The sequence below is a fragment of the Asterias amurensis genome, chromosome 11 (assembly GCF_032118995.1).
Source record: "Asterias amurensis chromosome 11, ASM3211899v1".
NCBI lineage: Eukaryota > Metazoa > Echinodermata > Asteroidea > Forcipulatida > Asteriidae > Asterias > Asterias amurensis.
This window is the reverse complement of record NC_092658.1, coordinates 8,799,768-8,824,947: the sequence shown is the minus strand read 5'-3', so window position 1 is coordinate 8,824,947 and position 25,180 is coordinate 8,799,768. Positions and strand designations below refer to the sequence as shown.

The 25,180-nt window shown below is 37.1% G+C and overlaps 1 protein-coding gene across 1 annotated transcript in view; it reads right to left on the bottom strand.

Annotated features, from left to right (window-relative positions):
- The window catches only part of LOC139944080 (transmembrane protein 184B-like), a 28,930-nt gene extending 3,750 nt beyond the window's left edge, over positions 1 to 25,180 (bottom strand). Inside the window, exons 1-4 of the mRNA XM_071941035.1 lie at positions 24,678 to 25,180; positions 16,380 to 16,545; positions 1,022 to 1,112; positions 490 to 660 (exon numbers count right to left, since the gene is read on the bottom strand). Of these exons, the coding sequence (XP_071797136.1) occupies positions 490 to 660; positions 1,022 to 1,112; positions 16,380 to 16,545; positions 24,678 to 25,040 (791 nt within the window). The 5' untranslated portion in view covers positions 25,041 to 25,180. The remainder of the gene's footprint in view (positions 1 to 489; positions 661 to 1,021; positions 1,113 to 16,379; positions 16,546 to 24,677) is intronic.

Sequence of the window (25,180 nt, the reverse complement as noted above, 5' to 3'; positions counted from 1 at the left end):
TGACAAAAAGATCTAAAACAGGATCAAAATTTCAGGAGGCAGGCCTTATACTTCAATGAGGCAATGGGTGCGAGAGCCTCGCTCCCTGGTCATTGCCCAGGTGCCCTTAAAATGCTCTGGCAGTAGAAATTTACAATTCCCTCATAGGGTGCCCTTCACCAAGGACACAATAAGCCTTTTTGAGGTATGGCGGACACAATGCTACAACACTGTAAAGTTATGGTAAATTTGTGCATATTGACCATAGAAATAGAACGTATGTTATTCAGTGAAGTGCGCATTTTAGGCGACGCGGCGTTTACACCTAAACCTAATGACCACCAACATGGTGAGCGTGGCATCAGTCGCGGCGTGTGACGCGCGCGTATCACGTCCACCATACCTCAAAAAGGCTTATGCCTTGGTGCCATTGCCCGTTAAAAAAAAAAGCATGCAGGCCTGCCTACATGTAGAAGACACTCATCTCCTTTACTATAAATGTGAACTTACGCAAAGTTTCCATCTGAGTATTTGCCGAACGGTAGCAGGATAAGTGTTATAAGGACCATGACTGGCTTGATGAAGCAGAACTGCAGAGTGGATTGTTTACAGAAGCGAAGGAAGCCAATGGAATAGGTTCTGCCATGAAGACAACAGGTACAGCAGAACCAACTGGTGGGTCTAAAGGAAAGATTATAAGAGATGGAAATATTAAAATAAATGCAGGTAAATTATCAAAATCCTCTCCCCTCACTACTGTTTTTTTTTTGTGGACAGGATTTGGTAAAAGGGTGTCCAAATTTACTAAACTAGGTTTGACCAAAGCCTGGTTCATTCTTCACACGAATTGTGAAAGGCATCTGAAAGCACACAAATTTGTGCAACAAGGGTATTTTTTGTTTTCATTAGACTCTTGCAACTTCAAAGACAATTGAGTCAAACTTTTCACAGACTTGTTATTTTTATGATGGGATACACCAAGTGAGAATACTGGTCTTTGACAATTACCAAAGGTGTTCAGTGCCTTTAATAGGAGACTTACATAATAGCTTTGCCTCTAATCTCCGACATGATTGAACTCTCTCCACCCAGGTACTCATAGCAAAGGCTCAAAAAGTTGTAGATTACAAAAGCTGTAAGGCAAACAAAACAAGACGTCATTAAGTTAATGAGGATTTGATAATAGAGTATTAAGGGGTGTCTGCTGCTAATTACAGGATTCAAACTGGCGTCTCATTACCAGGAATGTTCAGTGGTATAGTGGTTTAGATTTCTGCTTTATGGATCCCTTGCACCAATGTCACATGGGATTTTATAACACCCCAAATATTCTGCCTTTTATTAGTTTAGAGTGTGTCGCATGATATGTCTTAGTTATACTAGAAACGGCGGCCGTGTGATAGTGCATCGTTTGCCATGTGATAGTGCATTGTTTGCCGTGTGATAGTCCGACGACTAGCACACGGCGTGCAGTACCCAGACGACTTCTTACCCATCTCAAACCCAATCAGTTGTGCATCTGTGTATCTGAAATGCTGTCTGCCCACATTCCACATGCCTCAAATTAACCCACAGCACCCACAGTTGCCTTAAAGGGTCTAGGTACTTTTTGGAACCCAAAACACAATGTCCACAGATTTACATTAATTTGAACAGTTTAAAAATAATGATAGTAGAAAGCTTCCCTTAAAATATTACTTGCTGTTGTTGTTCTGTAGTTTTTGAGAAATGAGTAAAACAATGTCATGAAAATTGTTTTAGTACATGTACACTATGATAAAGAATGAGTTTTGTGACATGTGCAGTATCTGTTTAGCATGTTTCTTGCAGACAAAGTTTGTTAAAAATATCATTTAAAGGCACTAGACACTATTGGTAATTACTCAAAATGATTATTAGCATAGAACCTTACTTGGTAACAAGCAATTGAGAGCTGCTAATAGTACAAAACATTGTGAGAAACGGCTCCCTCTGAAGTAACATAGTATTCGAGAAAGAAGTAATTTTCCACAATTTTTTTTTTTTTAATGCATATGTTGAGATACACCAAGTGAGAGGACTGGTCTTTGTTAATTACCAATAGTGCCCCGTGTCTTTAAGGAAAATGCCAGAAACAGCCGACTTTGTACTGGCACAAACACCTGACAAATGAGAAACCTCAAACCAAGGAGATCAGCTGAACAGTTGCATGCCTACTGTTCAGTACAGAAAGACAACGACAGACTGTAGAAGATGCAACACTGTGTGTCTTAGTGAGACCTACATTCTATGACCTCAATTATGGTTACTTACAAAATAAAACATCGATGGCGGCAAATGACCTGATTTAAATGCACCTATGGCAAATACATTGATTCCAACAAATGACCCCGTTCCAACGCATCTCCCTCCCACAGCTAACATCTACCCTCCATGTATAAGAACTACATGTAACATTTATTTATCAATCCAATATTACCATTAATAAGCTCAAAGCAATGGATACAAAATAATCAAGTATCCAGGGCACTATAAATATACAACACATAAGCCTTGCATAATAGGCTGTTATCAGTCATAGCATCTACACACAGTGGTCAGACTGAAAGTTAATGCTGAAACAATATTCAAAAATACCCGACAGTTTCGCTACTCCTATTGGTGGAGAGCGCGTCACATGGGGGTGTTTAAACGGTTGATAATGACCAGCTGGAGCTGTTTATAACCGGCTGGCTTCCGTTTGTCGGGCACGCAAGCTAAAGTGCTCTAATATTATCACGCGGAACGCAATTCATAGCTATTAGTAACACCGATATTCTAAACGCACGTGCATACACACAACCCACGCGCATCAAACAGATTCTTCACAAAGTTTGTGAAAAAATTATTTCAAACCTTGAATTTTCAACTGTCAAAGTGTCTATAATTGTATTTTTAAACATTTTTTTAACAAAAGGGCATTTATGAATGGGAATAAAAGAGTAGTGACTCGTTCTTAAACGTCCACCTTGTTGGAAACCCCTGGAGTTGTAGAATTAAAATTGTTTTGGGGAAATGGGGCAGCATCCCCAGGACTGGGGAAGTACATTTACAAGTAGATTAAAGGGAATGATGTTTCTGTTTGAAGAGAAGGACATTTTTTGTTCATTGTAATAAAAGAGTGGGGAAAAGGTCTCCAACGGCCACAACCATACAATATTTTAAACAAACGTTCAAGACTGAGACAACACTCTTTTATTCACATTCATAAATACCTTTCCCTTAAAAACATCCAAGAACATTTAACAGTTAAGAACAAATCTGAAAGTTTAGATTCAGCTTGCATCGACTTTGTGTTGAATTTCTTTCTACGTTGAGCGTTACATGTAAATAGCTCCTCATGCACGCAATGCTTATAATTCAAATTACAAATTACTGATTTGTATAAATTTTGTCTGGTCTAGATTTTTTTTTAACTGTTCTTTTCCAGCGCCTTGAGGCGGATTCTTTCTGCTATTGTTTTTGGGCTTTATAAATTTCTCTTTATTATTATTATTATTATTTCATGCTGTGAAATTTGCACACTGAGCACAATCATCTGATGGCGCCCTCTTTTGACTGATTATCCTCGAGCAATGTTTAAAAACTCATCACCTTGTATTTAAACATGACCCATGATCTCCTCTCGAACAGTCAGAATGGAAAAACTCTAACAAAAAAACCTATAAGAATCTTATAGGAATGTTATAGGAATCAAAGAAGTGATAGGAATTCTATAGGAATCCTATATAAATCCTATAGGATTCTATAGGTATTTTGCCTAGATAGGACTTTTTTGTACGTTTCATTTTTTACTATTGTGCTTTTTAGGGGAAAAAGTTGTTGTTGTCTTCCGATCTTACGGGGATTATATTTAGAGTTTTTTGTAGATAATGTGTAATTCAGAAGAATCCTATTGATTTCATTTTCACCACCTTATATGGAGACCGTGCCGAGAACAAAACAAAAAAAGGAACAGAAATAGTCTCCATAGAGAACTCTAAAAACCGTGGTGCTCCACAAGGACTCGTGTAGTACAAAGTCTATGGAAGGTTCTTAATTACAGGGACAGAGGAAAGAAGAAAGGATGTCTCCACAGGGATGCACAAAATAGAATACCTAAGTGTGTTTTATTTTGTGTGTTTTTTGAATGCCTTATAGCAGCTAAATATAGGCTGGTTGTTCTAAATAGTATGGTTTGAAATAAAAAATTCTTCAACCATGTACATCAGAATAACACCATAAATATTAATGGCTAGAGTAATAATTCATCTTGAAAACATTCTCCTTCTACCATGGACGACCAAAATAAAAAAAAACTCCATTCCAACACTCCATCTTTAAATAGTGAGCATAATCGAATTCAGTTCCCGGTTTAAGTCATTCAACCGATCAGGTAAATGCTACGCACAATCCAAACACCACAATACGCAGATTCTGTCCGAGTCCCTGTGCACAGCCAGGAGCTAACCCGTTTATTAAATTGTACATCATGTTACACAGCGCTATGTGAAAGTGAGGTGTACGTGAATTGTCAGTCCGTCCGTTATGCAAACACATAATCCCAACATTGATTTCAATTCCACCAGTAAGTGTGTACACTGTGATCGATACGGAAAACATTCATGACAAAAAATCGCTCGTGGGGTAACGGGTAGACCGTCTGTCCATTCTTCTTGTTATCAGATCATAGTGGAATTTTCATCATTGCTGACATTCCTGACGAATGCTTACAACAATATTGTAATCAAACAGTGTACCAGTGACCCGCTCTGCAAAAAAGAGTATTAAGGGACGATATATGCTAACTACATTTAAAGAGGCGTTCAATGTTGAGATCCCGAAAAAATTTTCAAAACATGATTTTGTCTTTCTTGGTTTATTGGCTTCTATTGCATCAATACTTCCATATTATTTTTATTCACAGAAATATAATTTTTATTTTTTTTAGTTGAAAAAACCAAGGGTTTTGTATCAATTTTAGGTAACTTCCCTTAAATTTTGCTAGGTTTAAGGAGCTGTATCTCTGAAGGCACTTTCATTAAAGGAACACGTTGCCTTGGATCGGACGAGTTGGTCAAAACAAAAGCGTTTGTAACCGTTTTTTATAAAATGCATATGGTTGGAAAGATGTTTTAAAAGTAGAATACAATGATCCACACAAGTTTGCCTCGAAATTGCGTGGTTTTCCCTCTACTGTGCGAACTAACATGGTCGGCCATTTATGGGAGTCAAAATTTTGACCCCCATAAATGGCCGACGTGTTAGTTGACGAGGTAAAAGGAAAACCACGCAATTTTGAGGCATGTTTGTGTGGATCATTGTATTCTACTTTTACATCTTTCTACCCATATGCATTTTATAACAAACGCTTTTCAAAGACCAACTCGACCGATCCAAGGCAACGTGTTCCTTTAAATTGCAAAATATGAATATGCAAAAATCAGTATATCTCGAGAACGCACAATGCCACAGCGTTCAAACCTACAAATGTACATCAAAATAAAGCTTATAATAACACCAATTCAGCTGTGTATGTATCTCAATTTACTTATTTTGACCGGCTCTACAAAAATGGGTATTAAAATACCCATTTTTTACAAAAATGGGGGTATTAAAATACCCATTTTTGTAGAGCCGGTCACATTATGCCTTCATGATATTTGTAAAAAAATTCATAAAATTAAAATGATTTCATTTCTCCAAAATACATGTCTAGTCCATTCCTTTTTGACATGTTTGTATTTGTTGTCTGCTTAAGCACAAAAACATGCTAAGCACAACAAAATAATGCTTACCAGAATAGATGTCTTGCCATAACTGAGGACTTCCCTTGTTCTCCAATGTTTGGACTATTTTCTTTTTGGCATGGTTTTGTAAATGTACATGAGAGTGAAGATGTCCTTGCTATATACACATATGTTACATGCATGTTATAATCCCAGATCCTAAATTAGTTAAAGGAACACACGTTGCCTTGGATCGGATGAGTTGGTCTATAAAAAGCGTTTGTAACCTATTGTTATAAAATGCATATGATTGGAAAGATGCTTTAAAAGAAGAATACAATGATCCACATAAATTTGCCTCGAAATTGCGTGGTTTTCCTTTTACTTTGCGAACTAACACAGTCGGCCTTTTATGGGAGTCAACAATTTGACTCCCATAAATGGCCGACCGTGTTAGTCGACGAGGTAAAAGGAAAACCGTGCAATTTAGAGGCATGTTTGTGTGGATCATTGTATTCTACTTTCACAACATCTTTCTAACCATATGCATTTTATAACAAACGGTTACAAACGCTTTTCAAAGACCAACTCGACCGATCCAAGGCAACGTGTTCCTTTAAAGTCCTCGGTTTGAACATTGAATGTGTAGACATGTTCTCATGCACCTGTGTACATACGTACCTGTGTACAATGCTGTATGCATAAAACATGTACTGGTGGCTCCAAACAGACTGTGCAAGTCTTGCACGTATTTGAACTTTCAGGACCAAGTGTGTCCCAACCATATTGAGTTGTACTTGTGTGTGATTCTTTTTTGTAAAATAACCTAGCTTAAAATAGTTTATGGCAATACAAATTATAGTAATTGACCCATTTCACCTAACGTCATCATCAGAAAAATCTTGAATGCGCCATACTGGTGGGCAATTTCACTGTGCGTTTTCATATATAACTCTATGCATAGAGTATGCTGTGCGTTATGCAGTGAAGTGCGCATTTTAGGCGACGCGGCGTTAATACACATAAACCTAACTTGCCCACCAACATGGTGAGCATGGCACCAGTCGCCGTGTGTGACGCGCGTGCAAGGGGTCAATAGGCAAGTAAAATCTAGCCATGGAATAAATTTAACAAGTCAAGAAAGAAAACCTGAGAAAAAGACTGACTTGAACTCCGTTTCTGATTACTTTTAAGAATTTTGCCCAACTTGCGTTCATGTTATCACTAACCTTATGCAATGATTGCACAAATTCTAGGCGTTATTTGCAAATCGGGTTTCTAAAAAATAAACACCCCTCATCCCAACTTAAATTTTGCTTCAATGATAATTTGAACAAATTTCTTTTAAGTACTATATAAAAATTGCAGTTAAAGGATTTGGGTACTTTTTCAAAATGTCCACAGATTTACATAAAACTTACAGGGTTTAAAGATAATGATTATGGAAAGCTTCCCTTCAAATATAACTTACTGAGGTGCTGTAGTTTTTGAGAAATGAGTAAAACAATGTAATGAAAATACGTTTTTACATGCTCATAATTTTCGTCTCATGAGACGAAAATTATTTTCATGACATTGTTTTACTCATTTCCCCAAAACTACAGCACCTCAGCACGTAATATTTTCAGGGAAGCTTTCTACTATCATTATCTTCAAACTGTGTAAGTTTGGTGTAAATCTGTGGACATTGTGTTTTTTGTCCTACAAAAAGTACATAGACCCTTTAAATTGTGTTCAAACAGACAAAGAAGACTGCAAACAAAACCTCACAAAGATGAAGAACCCTTGCTTTGATCAATTAACACAAATTATTTACAAACTCCACCAATTCAGGCCTTCAATCTGATACATTGTACATCCTGCTAAATAGATCCTACCCATGTTATACGTAAATTGCACATCGCCCTTATTATTGCACTAACACTACTGGTTAGGCAGAGCATATGGATAACATCGTGCCGCTTTGTATATAGGGCTGATGGTGGCGTGATGCACATTTGTTCGTCTGTCTAGTGCAAACCTCTGGCCACTTTGCCAACTAATAGTGTTTGTATGCATGCGTTAATGCAATTAGTATTTTTGTTTATGAAAGCTCAAGATTTCAGAAAATTATTATTTGGTTTAGGAAAGTTTTTGCATACGCACTCCTTAAAAATAAAGGTGTAGAATGAGACAACTTGACTTTTTAGACATCTGGAAAACTAAGTAAGAATCGATTCTTGTGCACAATTGTACAATATGGAGTGACTTCTCATAAATCGTAGCATTATTATCATTTTTTGACGCTTCACATCAGCAAATTGTTTCTGTTTGTTATGCTGTGACCATAGCAACAGACCATATGCCAACACTGACTTTTGCGTCACAATTAACAATACCACTATCGGAAGAAACCAGACCAGATGTCCTTTCAATCTACACACAAGTGCCCACTGCATTGTGATGAATACAATGTACATTACAGCTCAGTTCCCTTTTTTATCCACAATGTGCATTACAATACACCCACACATAGAACATGTGCAAGAAATTGTTATTGTTACAAAAAATTACTTGTACTAATAATGCAGACATGCAACTCTGGTTTTGCAGAAAAGAAAAGAAAAAGATTTGTTCTTCACCCAAACGCCGATCAAATTAATGAAAACATTGCCATGGCTCAAATTTTTTGGGGAAAAAATCCACAAGATCATAGGGCTTGTAAAAATGTAGCTCAAAATATTCACTGGACAAGAATATTGTTTTTAGAAGACCAGCAAATGAAATGAGAAGAAAAAACCCACCAACACAGTTTAACATTTGAATGTGCACTAACAGAAGATTTACATCTCATTTAAGTCACAGGTACAATTTATCAGACTGAAAGTAAAAGATTTAATTTGCCTTGGGTCGGACGAGTTGGTCTATAAAAAGCGTTTGTAACCCTTTTTTTTTTAAATGCATATGGTTGGAAAGATATTTTAAAAGTAGAATACAATGATCCACACAAATTTGCCTCGAAATTGCGTGGTTTTCCTTTTACTGTGCAAACTAACACAGTCGGCCATTTATGGGAGTCAAAAATTTGACTCCCATAAATGGCCGACTGTGTTAGTCGACAAGGTAAAAGGAAAACCGTGCAATTTCGAGGCATGTTTGTGTGGATCATTGTATTCTACTTTTACAACATCTTTCTACCCATATGCATTTTATAACAAACGGTTACAAACGCTTTTCAAAGACCAACTCGACCGATCCAAGGCAACGTGTTCCTTTAACGATCAGACCACTAGACTTTTTCGGTCACGAGTTACCTGGCCTAATGCTATAATCACTGCTCTCTGGCATCTGGTTGAGTTAACTGGCCAATATAAATGCAGTTGCCCTACATTGTATATTATGTACTCCCTGCAAGCGCAGTATTGATGCATGAACATGATCACTACATGAACTTCCACTATCATCCCCACAAAACAAAATGTAATGAATAGTAGGTTTGCAGTAATAATATCAAGAGATTGTTACATGCCTACAGCAGCTCCACATGTACGCACAAATCACCAATCCATCCTTAATCTCTACCCATCTCAGTGCATTTGCTGTTCAGGGAGCAGATGTCATGTTTAAATGTCACCACGCCGTATTTCTCTGTAAATGTCTTCACCTCGTTTGAACCCAACACCTGCGTTCTGCACTTTACTCAACATAATGCAGATTCCTGCACAGGAAACAAGGCTTCTTGATTCATCAGCTAACATGGCAATAAGATGCCGGGGAAACTGCTTGAAACAGTGCTTAGATGTCAAGGATATATCCACTTGTGAATAACAGGTCTTGTGGCTCAAAATTTACCACGTTTAACACTGGAAAAGAAATAATTTTACAATTTCTTTTTTGTGGCTCAAAATTAACCACGTTTAACACTGGAAAAGAAATAATTTTACAAGACCAATCAATGAGTTCTCTCTTTTATATTTGGTGATTTCTAAATGGAGGTTGGAATTTGAAACACCACAGTAATAGTTAGCCATTTTTAAAATTTATTATGTGGTTTTACTAAAAATTAGAACTGGAAATGAAAAGATTTTACGTGAACAATTGTTGAGTTCTCTTTCTTACATCGGCTGAGTTTTAGAAGGGAGGTTGGAATTTGAAAAGCAATAGTAACAGTAAGTCAGTTTCAAAATTTAATATGTGGTTTGGCAAAAAAACATTAGACTGCAGGACTTGTTCGCTCAGTGCGAAGATTACTGGATAAGGGGTCAGTGGTCCAGTGGGCATTTTGTGCACTGGCTTTGGTAGGCATTTAATAAGGTAATAAAAGAGTGGTGACTTGTCTTGAACATTCGTTTAAAGGTAGTGGACACTATTGGTAATTACTCAAAATAATTATTAGCATAAAACCTTTCGTGATGACGAGTAATGAGGAGAGGTTGATTGTATAAAACATTGTGAGAAATGGCTCCCTCTGAAGTGCCATAGTTTTCGAGAAAGAAGTAATTTTCCACGAATTTGATTTCAAGACCTCAGATTTAGAACTTGAGGTCTCGAAATCAACCATCTAAACGCACACCACTACGTGTGACAAGGGTGTTTTCTTCTTTCATTATTATCTCGCAACTTTGATGACCGATTGAGCTCAAATTTTTACAGGTTAGTTATTTTATGCATATGTTGAGATACACCAAATGTGAAGGCTAGTCTTTGACAATTACCAATAGTATCCACTGCCTTTAAAGCCTTGTGATAAAGGACCTTCGGCTCGGTCCTTCATTTTATCGCATTGCCACGACAAACAAACAAACGTTCAAGACTGAGTCACCACTCTTTTATTCCCACTAAAAAAAATCCTCTTTATGTTAAAAAGCGAAAAAATGTTGGAAAATCTATTCCAAATTTGTTGTCAATTGTCAGTTCTTGTCACGATCCCATGGGCTCCGAATCAGACATATTTCAGACTGAAATATTTTTCTAGAAAAATTATCATTTTATGAAGGTTCCAGCATTTAAACCTTATAAGCTTCGGCTTATGGTGTAAAAGCCTGCCATTGTTATAAATTCTTGTTATTATCTGTACTATGCTACGAAATATGAAAATAAATTTCTGAAATGAAAAAGAAAGGAGAGTAAGTTGTTATGTATAATTACTTATTTTCTATTGTTTTGAATTACTAATCCTACATTTGACCTCTAACCCATAAACACAGCATTGAACCACCCAGTCACTCAATCTTAAAGTCTAAAAACAAATTTTTCATTTATGTCATCCAGCACGATTGATAGTTCTTGCATAAAGAAAGATAAATAACATCTGACATTGTATCTAGAATATCAAGCTTCCTCTAATTCTACACTCAATGATGGATCAAAATAAGTCATAGAATCTGCAAGTCAAATAAGTGAATTGTATTAATTTATGCCCTTTCCTTTAAAGACACTATTAATTGCCAAAGACCAGTCTTCTCACTTGGTGTATCTCAACATATGCACAAATTACAAACCTGTGAGAATTTGAACTCAATTGGTCGTCGAAGTTGCGAGACAATAACGGAAGAAAAAACACCCTAGCCCACGAAGTTGTGTGCTTTCAGATGCTTGATTTTGAGACCTCAAAATCTAATTCTAAGGTCTCGAAATTAAAATCGTGGAAAATTACTTCTTTCTCGAAAACTATGTTACTTCATAGGGAGCCGTTTTTCACAATGTTTTATACCATCATTGCTTGTTACCAAGTAAGTTTTAATGCCAAAAAATATTTTGAGTAATTATCAATAGTGTCCAGACCCTTTAAAATCTGTACTCCTATGAACAAAAATGACAATAACGGATCAGTACATGCCACCCGACGAGGCCACTGAATAATAATAACAATAAGTGCATGCTGAGTTCATTTTACAGCCACTTCATCTCCTACACATGTTCATGTTTACTCAGCTTGTAGAAATTAATTATGCAAAAAATGGTTGCTTGGTGAGTATTGATCCCACAAGTGGACAAGTTGACAAGTCCTCCAAGTCCTGTTCATTGATATTAAAGGCAGTGGACACTATTGGTAATTACTCAAAATAATTATCATCATAAAACCTTACTTGATTACGAGTAATGGGGAGAGGTTAATAGTATAAAACATTCTGAGAAACGGCTCCCTCTAAAGTGTCGTAGTTTTCGAGAAAGAAGTAATTTTCCACGAATTTGATTTCGAGACCTCAAGTTTAGAATTTGAGGTCTCGAAATCAAGCATCAGAAAGCACACAACTTCGTGTCACAAGGTTTTTTTTCTTTCATTATTATCTCGCAAAGTCGACGACCGATTGAGCTCAAATTTTCACAGGTTTGTTATTTTATGCATATAATGTTGAGATACACCAACTGTGAAGACTAGTTTTTGACAATTACCAATAGTGTCCACTGTCTTTAAGTCAGGCTAAAAACAAATAACAGCTTCTGATTTGTTGGCGTGGCAACATCAATCCTCTTGAAATAAAGCTCTATAAAAATTGACATGTTTACACATGGATACAAGCATGATCTTATCTATTTTAGGTTGAAAAACAATTGACGACAGTGGGACTTGTACCTGTGACCTTTAGATTAACACAAAGCTGGCGCTCTACCAACTGAGCTATCTACATGATGTAGTCCTTAAAGCCATTGGACACTTTTGGTAAACAGTATTGTCCAAGGCCCACACTTCGTGTATCACAACTTATATATAAAATAACAAACTTGTGAAAATTTAGGCGGGGAAAATAACGGGGAAATCCCACCCTTGTTTTCGCACGTTTCGCCGTGTCATGACATGTGTTTAAAATAAATCCGTAATTCTCGATATCGAGAATTGATATTGTTTTAATGTTTTCTCAAAGAGTAAAGCATTTCATGGAATAATTTTTCAAGAGAAGTCTTTCACCATAACCTTCTGTAAACCCTGTAAGTTATTTGTAAATCTGTAAACTTTTAATCTTTTTTTCTGTACCGAAAGTGTCCAATGGCTTTAATGTTGGCAGTAAGCCTTGGCGTTCTCCCTATTTTGTCAATATTGTTGTTCTTAGGTGCCAGTCAGAGGCCATAAGCTGTCTCTGAGGTATAGCCAGGGATCACACCCAAGTTTACGATATAACCTAGGAGAGATGGCAGCAAAGGGATCACCTTAAGGGAATGGTAAACTGTATTTAAAATATCAAGTAGTAAACCACAAGGGAAACTTGTTTTCAAGAGCAGAACTTGAGCCTGCGACTGCCGGATTTATGTGGCAGCAATCTAGCAACTGAGCTACAAAAAATGCATCTACATGTAGCCCTAATAATCTAATCTAATAACTTACAGAGTGTGTACAATTGAACGATAGGGTCATCCTTTGGTAATTGAAAAAAATTAAAAAATTGTGTATTTTACCCCGAAAGCCTACCTGTTATTAAGATGATAATGATAGCAAGGATCCTGCAACATTATTTTTTCGAAGTTCCCCATTTGGTTAGAAATCAATGTACACATATATATGTCAAAAAAGATCGCCTGAATTTGACTTTTTGAAATTATTGTGGCGTCAATACGGCCAGAGATATAGTTGGTACATGGACCTGCTAAACATTGGATGGATTCAAGTTTGACGTTCTTGATGAAAATATTGTGACAGCTTTTTGCTCTTTTCTCAACCAGTAGCGGGTTATTCAACTGAAACTAGATGACTTTTATTGGATCTTTCTTGATTGTAATTTTGCCTGTAAATCAGCGTAATTACGCTGATAAAAAACAACCTTGACCCTTCACTTAAATCTGATTGCTATAGTGTACATCCTTGAATTTTATGCCAGTAGATGTTGTCCTGAATTTGTTCATTTAAAGGTTGCATCCCTTATTGTAATCCCCTTACAGCGGTTTCTCTGATTGGATCGCAACCAAGGCGTGATATCTGGCTGTACGCCGGCATGTCTCCCCCCCCCCCCCAACAAAGACGAAAAAGGAAGACTGGCAACACTAGATGAAAGAGATAGAAAGCAGGAGATGAACAAAGAGGTCGAACATTTTGTTGAAAACTTCAGGAATCCAAAAAGTATGTAATGTATAAAACCTTTTATAAGAAACCGTTACGCTGTTAAATTCTGTTGAGGAAAACACGTAAGTGTAAATGTACATTGTAAACAGCAAGGTACACTACTAAGAATGAATGCCAGACAGATCTGAAAGATTCAGTGTCTGTAAAAATCCATAATCAGTTCAAAATACCATGTCTGCACGCTGCCTTATTTAATCAGAATCAATGGTCCGAAAGTGGCTCCATTCCACAAGGGGGAAGCGATTTATAGACAGACGACTAAACTTCCAAGGGGGCTGCGTCACATTGACAAAATTCAAGAATAAGAACAGATTGCACGGTAGACTTGGGGGTATTATTAAAAGAAGCAGACAAATCAGTGTGCATCCCGGAAGAGATAAAATGTCAAGAGGTGAAGTCATGGGATGGGAATATATTCCACAGCCCCAGAAAGTGACAAGTGTTTCCAAATTAACACTGCTGAATAGATGAGCTTTGTACTGTAGGATGACATCCACTCAGACTGTACACGTTGTGTAGTGAATACTGAAGTCAGAGCTACTCATCAATCTGAACAAACAGCACTGTCTAATTAAAGCAACAATATGTGATCACCATTCTTTGAAGTATGTTAAATTTGCATCGGGATAAAGAACATTAATTTTGGTTTTATGCTTACACCAATATTAGCTACCGGGCAATCTCGGTGGTCTAATTGGTAAGACACTGCTCCTCTAGAATTGCAAAGGTCGTTGGTTTGAATCCCAATTGAGTAATATGCCTGTGATTTTTGTCACAGAACTGGGGTAAGTTAGTGTACAGTGCTAACACACATCGATGTAAGGGTAAACCAAAATTAATATTCTTTGAAGTATCACGCACAATGATTTAGTCTCACCAAACTCAGTCTCTCAATGAAGCCACTAGGCATCGTTATGCATGGCATCAACAATCACTCAATAGACTCGTTGCCTACGAGGTCACAAGCCCAAAACAGCGCCCTCAATGAGGTCAATGAAGATCTATCATTGGCTGAAAGTTGTGCACTGCGCATTATACGTTCGTTTCCATTGTTGACATTCATGCAAGGCTTTACACTAATCAATTACGCCCTGCCTACATATGTATGTACCAACTACAACATACCAACTGTCTAGCGGGTTGCGCATATTACATACACAAATTCCCTTGACGAGCACTCTTACAGTCATTCCCCAATGAAGACCTTTTGTTTTCCGAAAATGAGCAATATCACATTTACAGTGTTGAAGAATAGGATTTTCTTTATCAATGCACAAAACAATTTCCGGAACCTTAAATGGAGAGCAACGACAAAACCAAAAAGGAAAACAATCTCTTCAATACAAACGAATTTTGGACTAAATCAAAGGAATTTTTTCAATACTCCAATCGGTCGTAACATATTTAATGTACGTTATATTGTAATCCTACGAATCAGTTTTAACACTCAATGAATTTGAACTAGTTATGTCCAAAATCACCAAAGTCCTTCAAATCCATAGGGTAGAACACAGCATGTAACTTTTACCTTAAAAATGCTACTCAAGTTCTTAATGGAAAACAGCATGGGTAGACAAGGAACAGAAATGAAAGGCATAATGTAAATAAATGAGCCTTACACACCCTGCTGGTTGCCAACATGACATGCCATGAGTTGGTTTGCATCTCCATGGTCTACCATCCGTTGATTTTCCTAATTAGCAAATTGGACGCTTCATCATCAGTTACGTCTACATGGCCCAAACTAATTACTCCGTGTGACGGACTTTGGTTGAATCAATTGAATTTAAATAATTAGATAAAAGTCTAGGCATGTAAATATTGACGCTTTTAGGTAAATTAAAATAATATATCAACCATCCTTCCCGAGGAACATTTTATGGTGAGTTATCAACCATTGGGAAAAATTCTACTGCACAGGTTGCAGGTGGTGGCAGAACTATGTGCATGCACAGAACATAAATGTGTTCAAGGAGAATTGCAGAATTTAATAAGTGGTAACCTGAGGTAGGTAACTAGAGGTTGGGTGAGGTTGAACCTAAGTCAAACAGGGCCCAATTTCATAAAGCTGTTTAGCAGAAAAAAAATGCTTAAACATAAACATGGTAAGCAAAAACAAGCAAGGTACCAGTCACTATGAATGTTCATTGGCTGGTAACCTGTTTCTAAAGCAGTTTTCTGTGCCTGACAGCTTTGAAAACGGTAGAAGGTTTAACAAGGCCAAATTTGTATAATTGCACGTATCAGGCCTGGCATTTCATCTTTGAGAGGGCAAGGCCATTTTCATTTTGAAAAGGACACTTCCATTGGAAATTCTTAAAGTCTAAGCTTACAAATAATTGTTCTGAGTAGGATTTGAAACTTTGCGTGGTGAAAGTATTTAACTAAGAGAGGCTTGCGATAACATCAGGTGAATATCTCTTTTTGAGTAGTGTCGGTTCTGAAAAGGAGCGATGGTTAACGACTAACATTCCGATCAGTATGATCTCATTGTCTTCTTTCTCAGAGCATACTGATCATAATTTTGCGTGGTTAACATGGTGTTACCGCAAACCTGCTTGTTCTGCTTATAACAGCCTTAGGATATTCTCCATAATTCAACCTCGGTTGACTTGTTTCAAATATGAACACATTCTCACCTTCATAAATATCTCTGACACTGTCAAAATACACGTAGTAATGATCCTGACTGAAGAAAAGTAGACTGAGCCAGGAATCAAAAGCGTAAATAGGAATGATGAAGAGAATGCGAATGATCCAACGCTGCTCCCCCGGGCAGGTGTAGTGCCGTAAATGCTTGTATATCTGCGTCATGGGGAAAGAAAGAGGAAAAAGAAGGAAACAAAAATTACACCTTGATCAAATTACGGCTAATGCTTCAAAGATGCTTTTAGCGGGTAGCCATGTTGGGGGAAGGGGGAAGGGGGAGGCTTATTGCATAAATATCTGGATCAATGTACACGTATCAGGGCTTGAAGAAGTTGATTACTGATGTTTACCCCTACACAAGGTTAGACAAGTATACCAGAAAGCCATTCAAGGTTGGATGGGGACACCTTGTACAAAAGCGATTATCATCAACTAAGTAGTGGAAGGTCTGTACGTACATGTACATGTAACTCTATATGCAAGTGTAGTAATGTCTGGAGGTAGCAAATGGTGATTTTCACAGCTTTTGCAAGCTCTTACGCCGTTTTTCGTTTTATTGTTGCAATATCCTTAAATTGTGGTGTGTGATGGGCGAGCGATTAAAAGCACTATGCTCAAGTTCGGGTGTTTCTGAGCAGAATGGGGGTTCGAATCCTGGTTGTGACACTTGTGTCCCTGAGGAAGATGTTTTTTACCATAACTAGACATTCGGACATCAAGCCAGCTAAAATTGATAAGTGCATGCAAAAGAACCCAGAACACTTAGCAGGGAAGAGTTGCCAGCGCTGACCCTGGTGATTCTGGTTCACATAGCAAGCACCCTTGTTTCCTTCTAGGCTTGTGAGTTATCCAGTGATTAAAGGAACACGTTGCTTTGGATCGAAACCATTTGTTATGAAATGCATATATATAATGGTTAGATAGATAATTTAAAAGATAATGGCCGACCGTGTTAGTCGACGAGGTAAAAGGAAAACCACGCAATTTTGAGGCATACTTGTGTAGATCATTGTATTCTACTTTTAAAAAACATCTTTCTAACCATGTACATTTTATATCAAACGGTTACAAGCACTTTTATAGACCAACTCGTCCGATCCAAGGCAACGTGTTCCTTTAACTTCACTCATGAGGCACTTCTTGTTTTCATTTTTAATAATAATAGGCTAATAAATAAACAGTATGTTGGTGTACACAGTCCCTTTGCAGTGTGTCACGTACACACTACAAATTTTCAAGGAGTAGCTTTGCATAAAATTCTGCACTTAGTGCGCCCTGTAAACAGGTAAAGGGCATTAATTCCACAAGCCGTTAATGTAGAAATTCACAGTGGGTAGCCATGAAATTGGCCCAGTCGCACACGGCTCGTAAACAGCTCGTACACAACAACGTACATTACATGTATGTCAGCATGATACAAATCAAACAAGATTCTTAACAGGTCTCTCAAGGAAGGATCTGTCTGCTTGCTTACATGGAACAGAATGTAAACACTATTTTATTTTTACATGTTTTGGAACAATAATGATGGGACTGCATGCCTTGACATTCATGTTATCTCTGCCAAAGGCCAAAGGACAAACCAAAAGCCCAATGAAGTTTTGGAAACATTTCCAATGAAACGAAATGGACATTTTTTAACAATAATTTTGACCATCATGTGTTTTTCAGTGTTACTTTTTGACTGTATACATACATGTATTTCTCATATTTTTTATGATTTTCACCAAAATAAAAAAATATCCTCCATTTTGAACAACATACAGTGTAGCCTACATATTATGAAATAAGACCTGACATATATTTTTTTCAATTCCGCATACAAAAAGGTTTTATCATGGGTTGTTCCTTATCAGCTCAGATTAAAACCATAAAATTTCAAATAGAAGATTATAAAAAGATAATACCTCATTCCTGATCATTGTATTATAAGGTTTATGTATTTTAATTGTATTGACATTATATGCATAGACTATGACACATACAGTACACACAAAAACTATAATGCATAGTTTAACATTAGATGCTCAGTAGGGGAGAGGACTGCCATATGCTGCGTTTTATCATGACCGTTCCGCTCTGTTTTTTTCCTTCCTCCCGTTATTTTGAAGTTGCGCCCGGAGCTACAGTTAGGGCAGCCTTACGCATGTATTTTAATATTGTGGAACGGTTTTACGCACGGTCTGCTTTGGTATTCAGCACATGTTGTGAATCACTCTGGAGTGGTGTCCTGGATGGGTTTTTTACTGGATGCACGAAGGAACGAAATAGAAGAATCCACCATATGCTCGCCAAGATACCTCCACTTTATTAGTATTACATTGTACAATAGGAATATCACAGTTGAGCAATCAGCTGCAAGAAGGAACTGCTAGAAATAGAAGAATCCACCATATGCTCACCAAGATATCTTCACTTTATTAGGCCAAATAAACATTAAAAACACAGTCGATCGTCCCTCTCCTTCATCCTTATTTTGAGACAACATCCTTTTTTTTACAATTTTTTCAGTTTACATTTTAATGTCAAAAAGACAAATTTAATCTGTGTATTTCTAGATTAACTTAATAATCTTTAAAGAACTTGTAACTACATCTAAGTAAGTGATGACTTTAAACTGAAGAATTGATGGCCAGTTTGAATTTAATGCTTGGCGGTCACCTTCGAAAGAAATAACAAATAGAAAATAAAAAGGCCCTCATCCTCCTCTTTTTGGAAAAACCCAGAAAATCAACTGGTATTTTTTTTTACTTGGCCTTAGTTTTACATTATACAATAGGAATATCACAGTTAGGCAATCAGCTGCAAGGTATCGACTGATATCAAGCCATCTATCTTAATTAAAAAAAACCAATGGAACATGATGTCAAGTCAACATACAGGTACCTGATATAGCAGGGTAATTCTTTAAAACTAGGCAGGGCTAGCCTGCAGAGTCTAGTAAATTGTGTTTTTTGCTAGCCAACAGAAGCATTGAGTAGCGAATAAATAACAAGACAATCTTTTAAATATGTTCAGTTGAGAAAAAAAAACTTCAGTTGAAAAAAAAAACACCTGGGGTTTAAAAAAAAAAAATCAACCAACATAATGTCCTTAAAACTGTAAAAATAACAAACATGAAAACAAGACAAAGTGAAATTTAACTGTGAGAGTATAAAGGGCATAGTACATGTAGGTCTACATACAATATTCCATACATAATACATGCACAATGTTGTACAGTGTATGATGAGCATATTTGCTAACTGTGCACACAAAATGCAATTACCAAGGGGTAAGGAAAACTATCACGCACTAATGATTATTTGTATTGATCCACTGTAAAGTGTTTACCTTAGCATAAAATACAGTGTATCCTAGTATCACTCAAGATGAAAGACAGAGTCTAGAGCCTCAGTAATAAAACAATGTCTATGGGCAATGCCAGAAAAATGTTTAAAGGAACCCGTTGCCTTGGATCGGACGAGTTGGTCTATAAAAAGCGTTTGAAACCGTTTGTTATGAAATGTATATGTTTAGAAAGATGTTTTAATAGTAGAATATAATGATCCACACAAGTATCTCTCAAAATTGCACGGTTTTCTTTTTACATCGCGAACTATCACGATCGGCCATTTATGGGAGTCAAAATTTTGACTCCCATAAATGGCCGACCGTGATATTGGACGAGGTAAAAAGAAAACCACGCAATTTCAAGGCATATTTGTGTGGATCATTGTGTTCTACTTTTACATAATCTTTCTAACCATATGCATTTTATAATAAACGGTCACAAAACGCTTTTCAAAGACCAACTCGACCGATCCAAGGCAACGTGTTCCTTTAATGTAAGGCTCAAGTTTCAAGAAAAACTCAAAACTTGACACCAGACCACAGTGCTTGTACAGTGTACATGTTACTCTGAACTTTGATTGAACTGGAAGAATGTACACTGCCATTGAGTTCCAAGGCTCTAAACATATATCCTCTTGCATGCCAAAAGCCAAGTGTGTATCAGGTGCACGAAATATCGTTATATTATTGTGGGGGTCGATCTCGCAACCTCGCAACGCAATCTCGTACAATGAAGTGCACTCGTATACCACGGTTATTACAATTCTGTCCCAATACACTGGGACCGGCAGGGATCTGTTGCCCAACCTGGCACTATTGACTGCCGTGGCAAACTTCTGTTGTGGGGTGGGTGGGGTGAGTGGGGTGTCGTGGCTGAGTGGATAAGAGCACCGAACTCAAGCTCTGATGCTTCTGTTCAGCAGAGTGTGGGTTCGAATCCAGGTCGTGACACTTGTGTCCCTGAGCAAGACACTTTAAAACTATAAGTGCTTCTCTCCACCCAGGGGTAAATGGGTACCTGTGAGGGCAGAGGCGGTTCTTGTGATTGGTTTAGCCATGCAGCGCATATAATTGTTGCACAGGCTGTATTCTCCCCAGGGAGCTGAGATGGTTTAAGGAATGATTTAAGGCCCAGTGACCAGGGGTAATAATGTCGGAAGCGCTTTGAGACACCCCGTGAAAAAGCGCTATATAAAAACCGTGTATTATTATTTGTGCAGTGCAAAATACTTTTCAGAAAGTAATGCAACCACCCTCAGTTCAGTAACATTTATTTTCAGTGTTGTCACAACACAATAATACAATAACGCGATATATACAATAAAACAATAGCGCACTTGGAATAACAAAAGCAATAGTATGGGGTTCACAATGGTTCAGTAATAAGCAATCAATATAATCAAGACAACATTGAGTATTAGGTAAAGCACGAAGCTTTTGTACCCTTAACCTATGGACAGAATGGTACAACCAATGTACGGTTATGAACCTAGAACAAGGAACAACAAGCACAGACAGACACATGTAGGTGTACCAAAAATAATATACAAAAAAGCAAGCTACCATTAAATTGACTAAAAGTGCTTATAAAGTCATGAACTATTATATTATAACGAATACAAAAGAGTAGAATTTGTTTTAGTTTTTTTTTTCAGTTTTTTTCATTTTTTACATTATTATTTTATCCTTACCACTTGCTGAGTTTTAGGAGGAGGCTCATTAGAAAGACTAAACAATAAATATCACCTTGAGTTTATAATGAAAGTGATGCCATGTGTGGGTTTAAGCTCTGTCTGTATTAGATGCAAAGCTTAACCGTTGGTGCAGTATTTGTTAGTTTGTTAAATTTGTTAATTTGTTATTTGTCGTGGGGTGCAATTTCCTTGTGAGACTTCAGATGCCCACGACTGGCGAAAGCTTGTCTCAAAAGGTTTTTTGTTATAACATATAAATATGTTGTAGGAAAAAACGCACACAAAAACTGCCAGATGTGTTCGGTTTTGAGGTTAGTATAACGGTACCCCAATGAAAAATTACAATTTACTTGTCTTGATTTAGTGGTCCAGAATGATTGCAAATACTACTAGATTGTCCGAACAATTTTCATTTCTAGACAGCTGAATTTTGCCAACACAAATTTTCCATGACATATTACAAATTGGTCATAATATTTCTGCTCACTTGTACTGTGGAATTGCCTTTATTACCAACGCTCTATCAAGGCATTGAATAATTACCACTGAAAAGGTAAAGATCCCTGTGAACATTCCAGGGCCCAATTTCACAGGTGCCAGTCAAGCAAACAATTTCTGCCTGCAATTCTTATCAACTTAGCATAATTTTTAGCAGAGGCAAAAGGCATGCTTGCTGACAATAATTTTATCAGCAAGTTTGTGATGCATTCAGCACAAAAATGTTGTGAATCCAATATGCAAAAACCTGTCAAATCCTGTTATTTATTTCTGAAATATTTATTGCGCTTGACCTAATTTGTGTTTCTGCTTTAGTAAACACAAATATTTGCCTACCAGTAAACAACCTTGAAGGCAGTGGACACTATTGGTAATTACTCAATTTTTTTTACCATAAAACCTTTCTTGATCACGAGATGGGGAGAGGTTGATAGTATAAAACAGTGAACACTGTGAGAAACAGCTCCGTAGTTTTTGAGAAAGAAGTAATTTTCCACGATTTTGATTTTGAGACCTCAGATTTAGAATTTGAGGTATCAAAATCAAGCATCTGAAAGCACACAACTTCGTGTGACCATGGTGCGACACGGGTGTTTTTTCTTTTATTAATATCTTGCAACTTTGATGACCGATTGAGCACAAATTTTCACAGGTTTGTTATTTTATGCATATATGTTGAGATACACTAACTGTGAAGACTAGTCTTTGACAATTACCAGTAGTGCCCAGTGTCTTTAAAGTAAAGAGCTTCAATGCAATTGATTTGTACATGTAGGTAATGTTCAATGTAAGTATTGAGAACAGTGAAAGCTAGTTTCCAAATTGTCGTCTAAAAGAAAAGCAAATTGCAAGTCAAATATCAAATGCAAACAGAAAAAAAGACCCACAATTTAAGAGACTCAACTGCATTGTATTATTCCTTTTTTCTTTTAAACAGTATTTGCACCAATAAGGGGCAATTCAGAGAAATTAATGTTTACAAATTTCAATATTTTTCTTATTTTGTTTGTAAACCCACCAAGCCCAACTTTGGATTTTTTTTCAAACATGGGCACTGCAGACTTTACCCTAAATAGTACAACCCTGTGCTACAAAAAATAAGTAGGCCTAATGCCTCATATTAAGCACAATTAAAAACAATGCTTTCCCAGTGCATTAGTTTTTAATGGATTTGTATGGCTTCCAGCTTGAGCTTCGCATTTGAGGACATTTTTGCCATCTCTTCATTTGGCCCTAAATATTGAAACACAAGCTCTCACGAAAGAGGAAAAAAGCACTTCATTTTAATATTCCCTTTTGTATAGAGAAATGTTGATTCCATGATAGCATGAATTCACATATAGAGTATGATGCTTTTTGATGAACTTAATTGTTCTGGTTAAAACCAGAACCAAAAGTAACAAGAACTCAGTTGAACAACCAGGATTTATAAGATCATCATTGAAAGAAAGAAACTTTTGAAGGAGCACAAAAGTCAAGAACAGGGCAATAAGGACATGGGCTTATTGGCCTTCAAATTCATGCAATGTTTACATGTAATTCGGTGACTTATTAAAGGAACACAATGCTTTGGATCAGTGGAGTTGGTCTTTGAAAAGCGGTCTGCAACAGTTTGTTATAAAATGCATTAGGTAGAAAAATGTTGTAAAAGTAGAAATTGCGTGGTTTTCTTTTGATGTATTAAGTAAAACCGTGCATTTTTGAATGATACTTGTGCGGATCATTATATTCTACTTTTAAAACATCTTTCTAATCAATGCATTTCATAACAAACACTTTCAAACTCTTTTTATAGACCAACTCGTCCGATCCAAGGCAACGTGTTCCTTTAAAGAGGGTGCTACGTAATTCAGAGGACTTGCTTAAAAGCACACATGTACATTTTTTTTTAGCCACTCTAGTATGTTATAGACTCGGGAACATTCTTCACTTACCGGTACAAGACAGAAAAGTCTTGATAAACAAATGCAACATTCGTCATGTACTTTACAACAATGGAAGTTTCCCATATGGAGAACGCCTTTGTTGATGTTTTACACCCACTACATGTAAACTGTCCTTGTTATCATTAAATAATAATATTGACTGCCCAACAACAATAGAACCCTTGCATGTGACGTCACACAGGGTCGAAGGAGGCAAATGATTGGACGTTAGATGCTCTTTGTGCGTGAAAACTTGCGCGTCAGTGTAGCATTTCACGTTATGCAAGGGGTCTATAGATGGATTGGCTAAGTAAGAGTCACGTGCAGCCCGGACACTCGTGCACTTTACCATTGTTTTAAATCAAAGATGACAGTCGAATTGCAACCAATCTATTTAAACTCACACAATCCCATAGGCCTACATGTACGTCCTAAAAATACAATTTGTTAAAATTTCCATACAATCAACTCTACAAATTATAGTACAACAGTAGAATATATTTATTACATTTTCAACTTAAAGTTTATAACAAATATATGCTATACCCTGCAGTAATACTTTCTTCCTCAATCAGTCAATCAATCAGTTTATTTCCACAGTTTCAAAATCACACTTAGTATCAAATCATAGGCAATGTATTAGTTAATAGTTGGAAATAAAGAAATAAATAGTTGTTTGGGATAACTTTCCGTATGGCGCCACCACTTTTTCACTCATTTTTACAAAAAGGGATATATCAATCAGGTAAATTAGATACTATATTATTTTATTTCGAATGAAAAAGTGGTGGCGCCATACGGAAACTTTTCCGGACCCATATCCTCCGACACAACTTACCTGGTGACAAGTAATAAGAATTGCAGCCCAGGCAAAAACACCAGCGATTGTTTGTGCTGCTGCCGTCTGCAAAAAGATTCGAGAATAAGCCGGCACTTCTGTCACATTACTCTCTGATATTGTGGTGACATTCGGGTCGAGAACAGTGTGCAAAAGCGTTGTTACTACATCCTTTGGCGATGTCGTTACCATGCTTATAACTGAAGCGGAACTACCCGGGAAGGTCGGCGGTGTATCGGGTGATTGAGTCGGTATCACTTCAGGACTCACGCCAGATGACTGTCCGGTAACTGTTGTTACTACTGTGTTGAGGGTTGCGACAAGCACAGCCGCTGCCGACAAAATACTCGGTGATTCCGTCATTTTCAGTTTAAAAATACAACTCAAATTGTATTAAGAAAGAGTGTTCATCTAAGTTGGATACATTTTGAAACCAGAAAACTCTGGAATAACTGTCAAAACGCGTAATTAATTGGTAACATCTGACCGCCACACAACCGGAA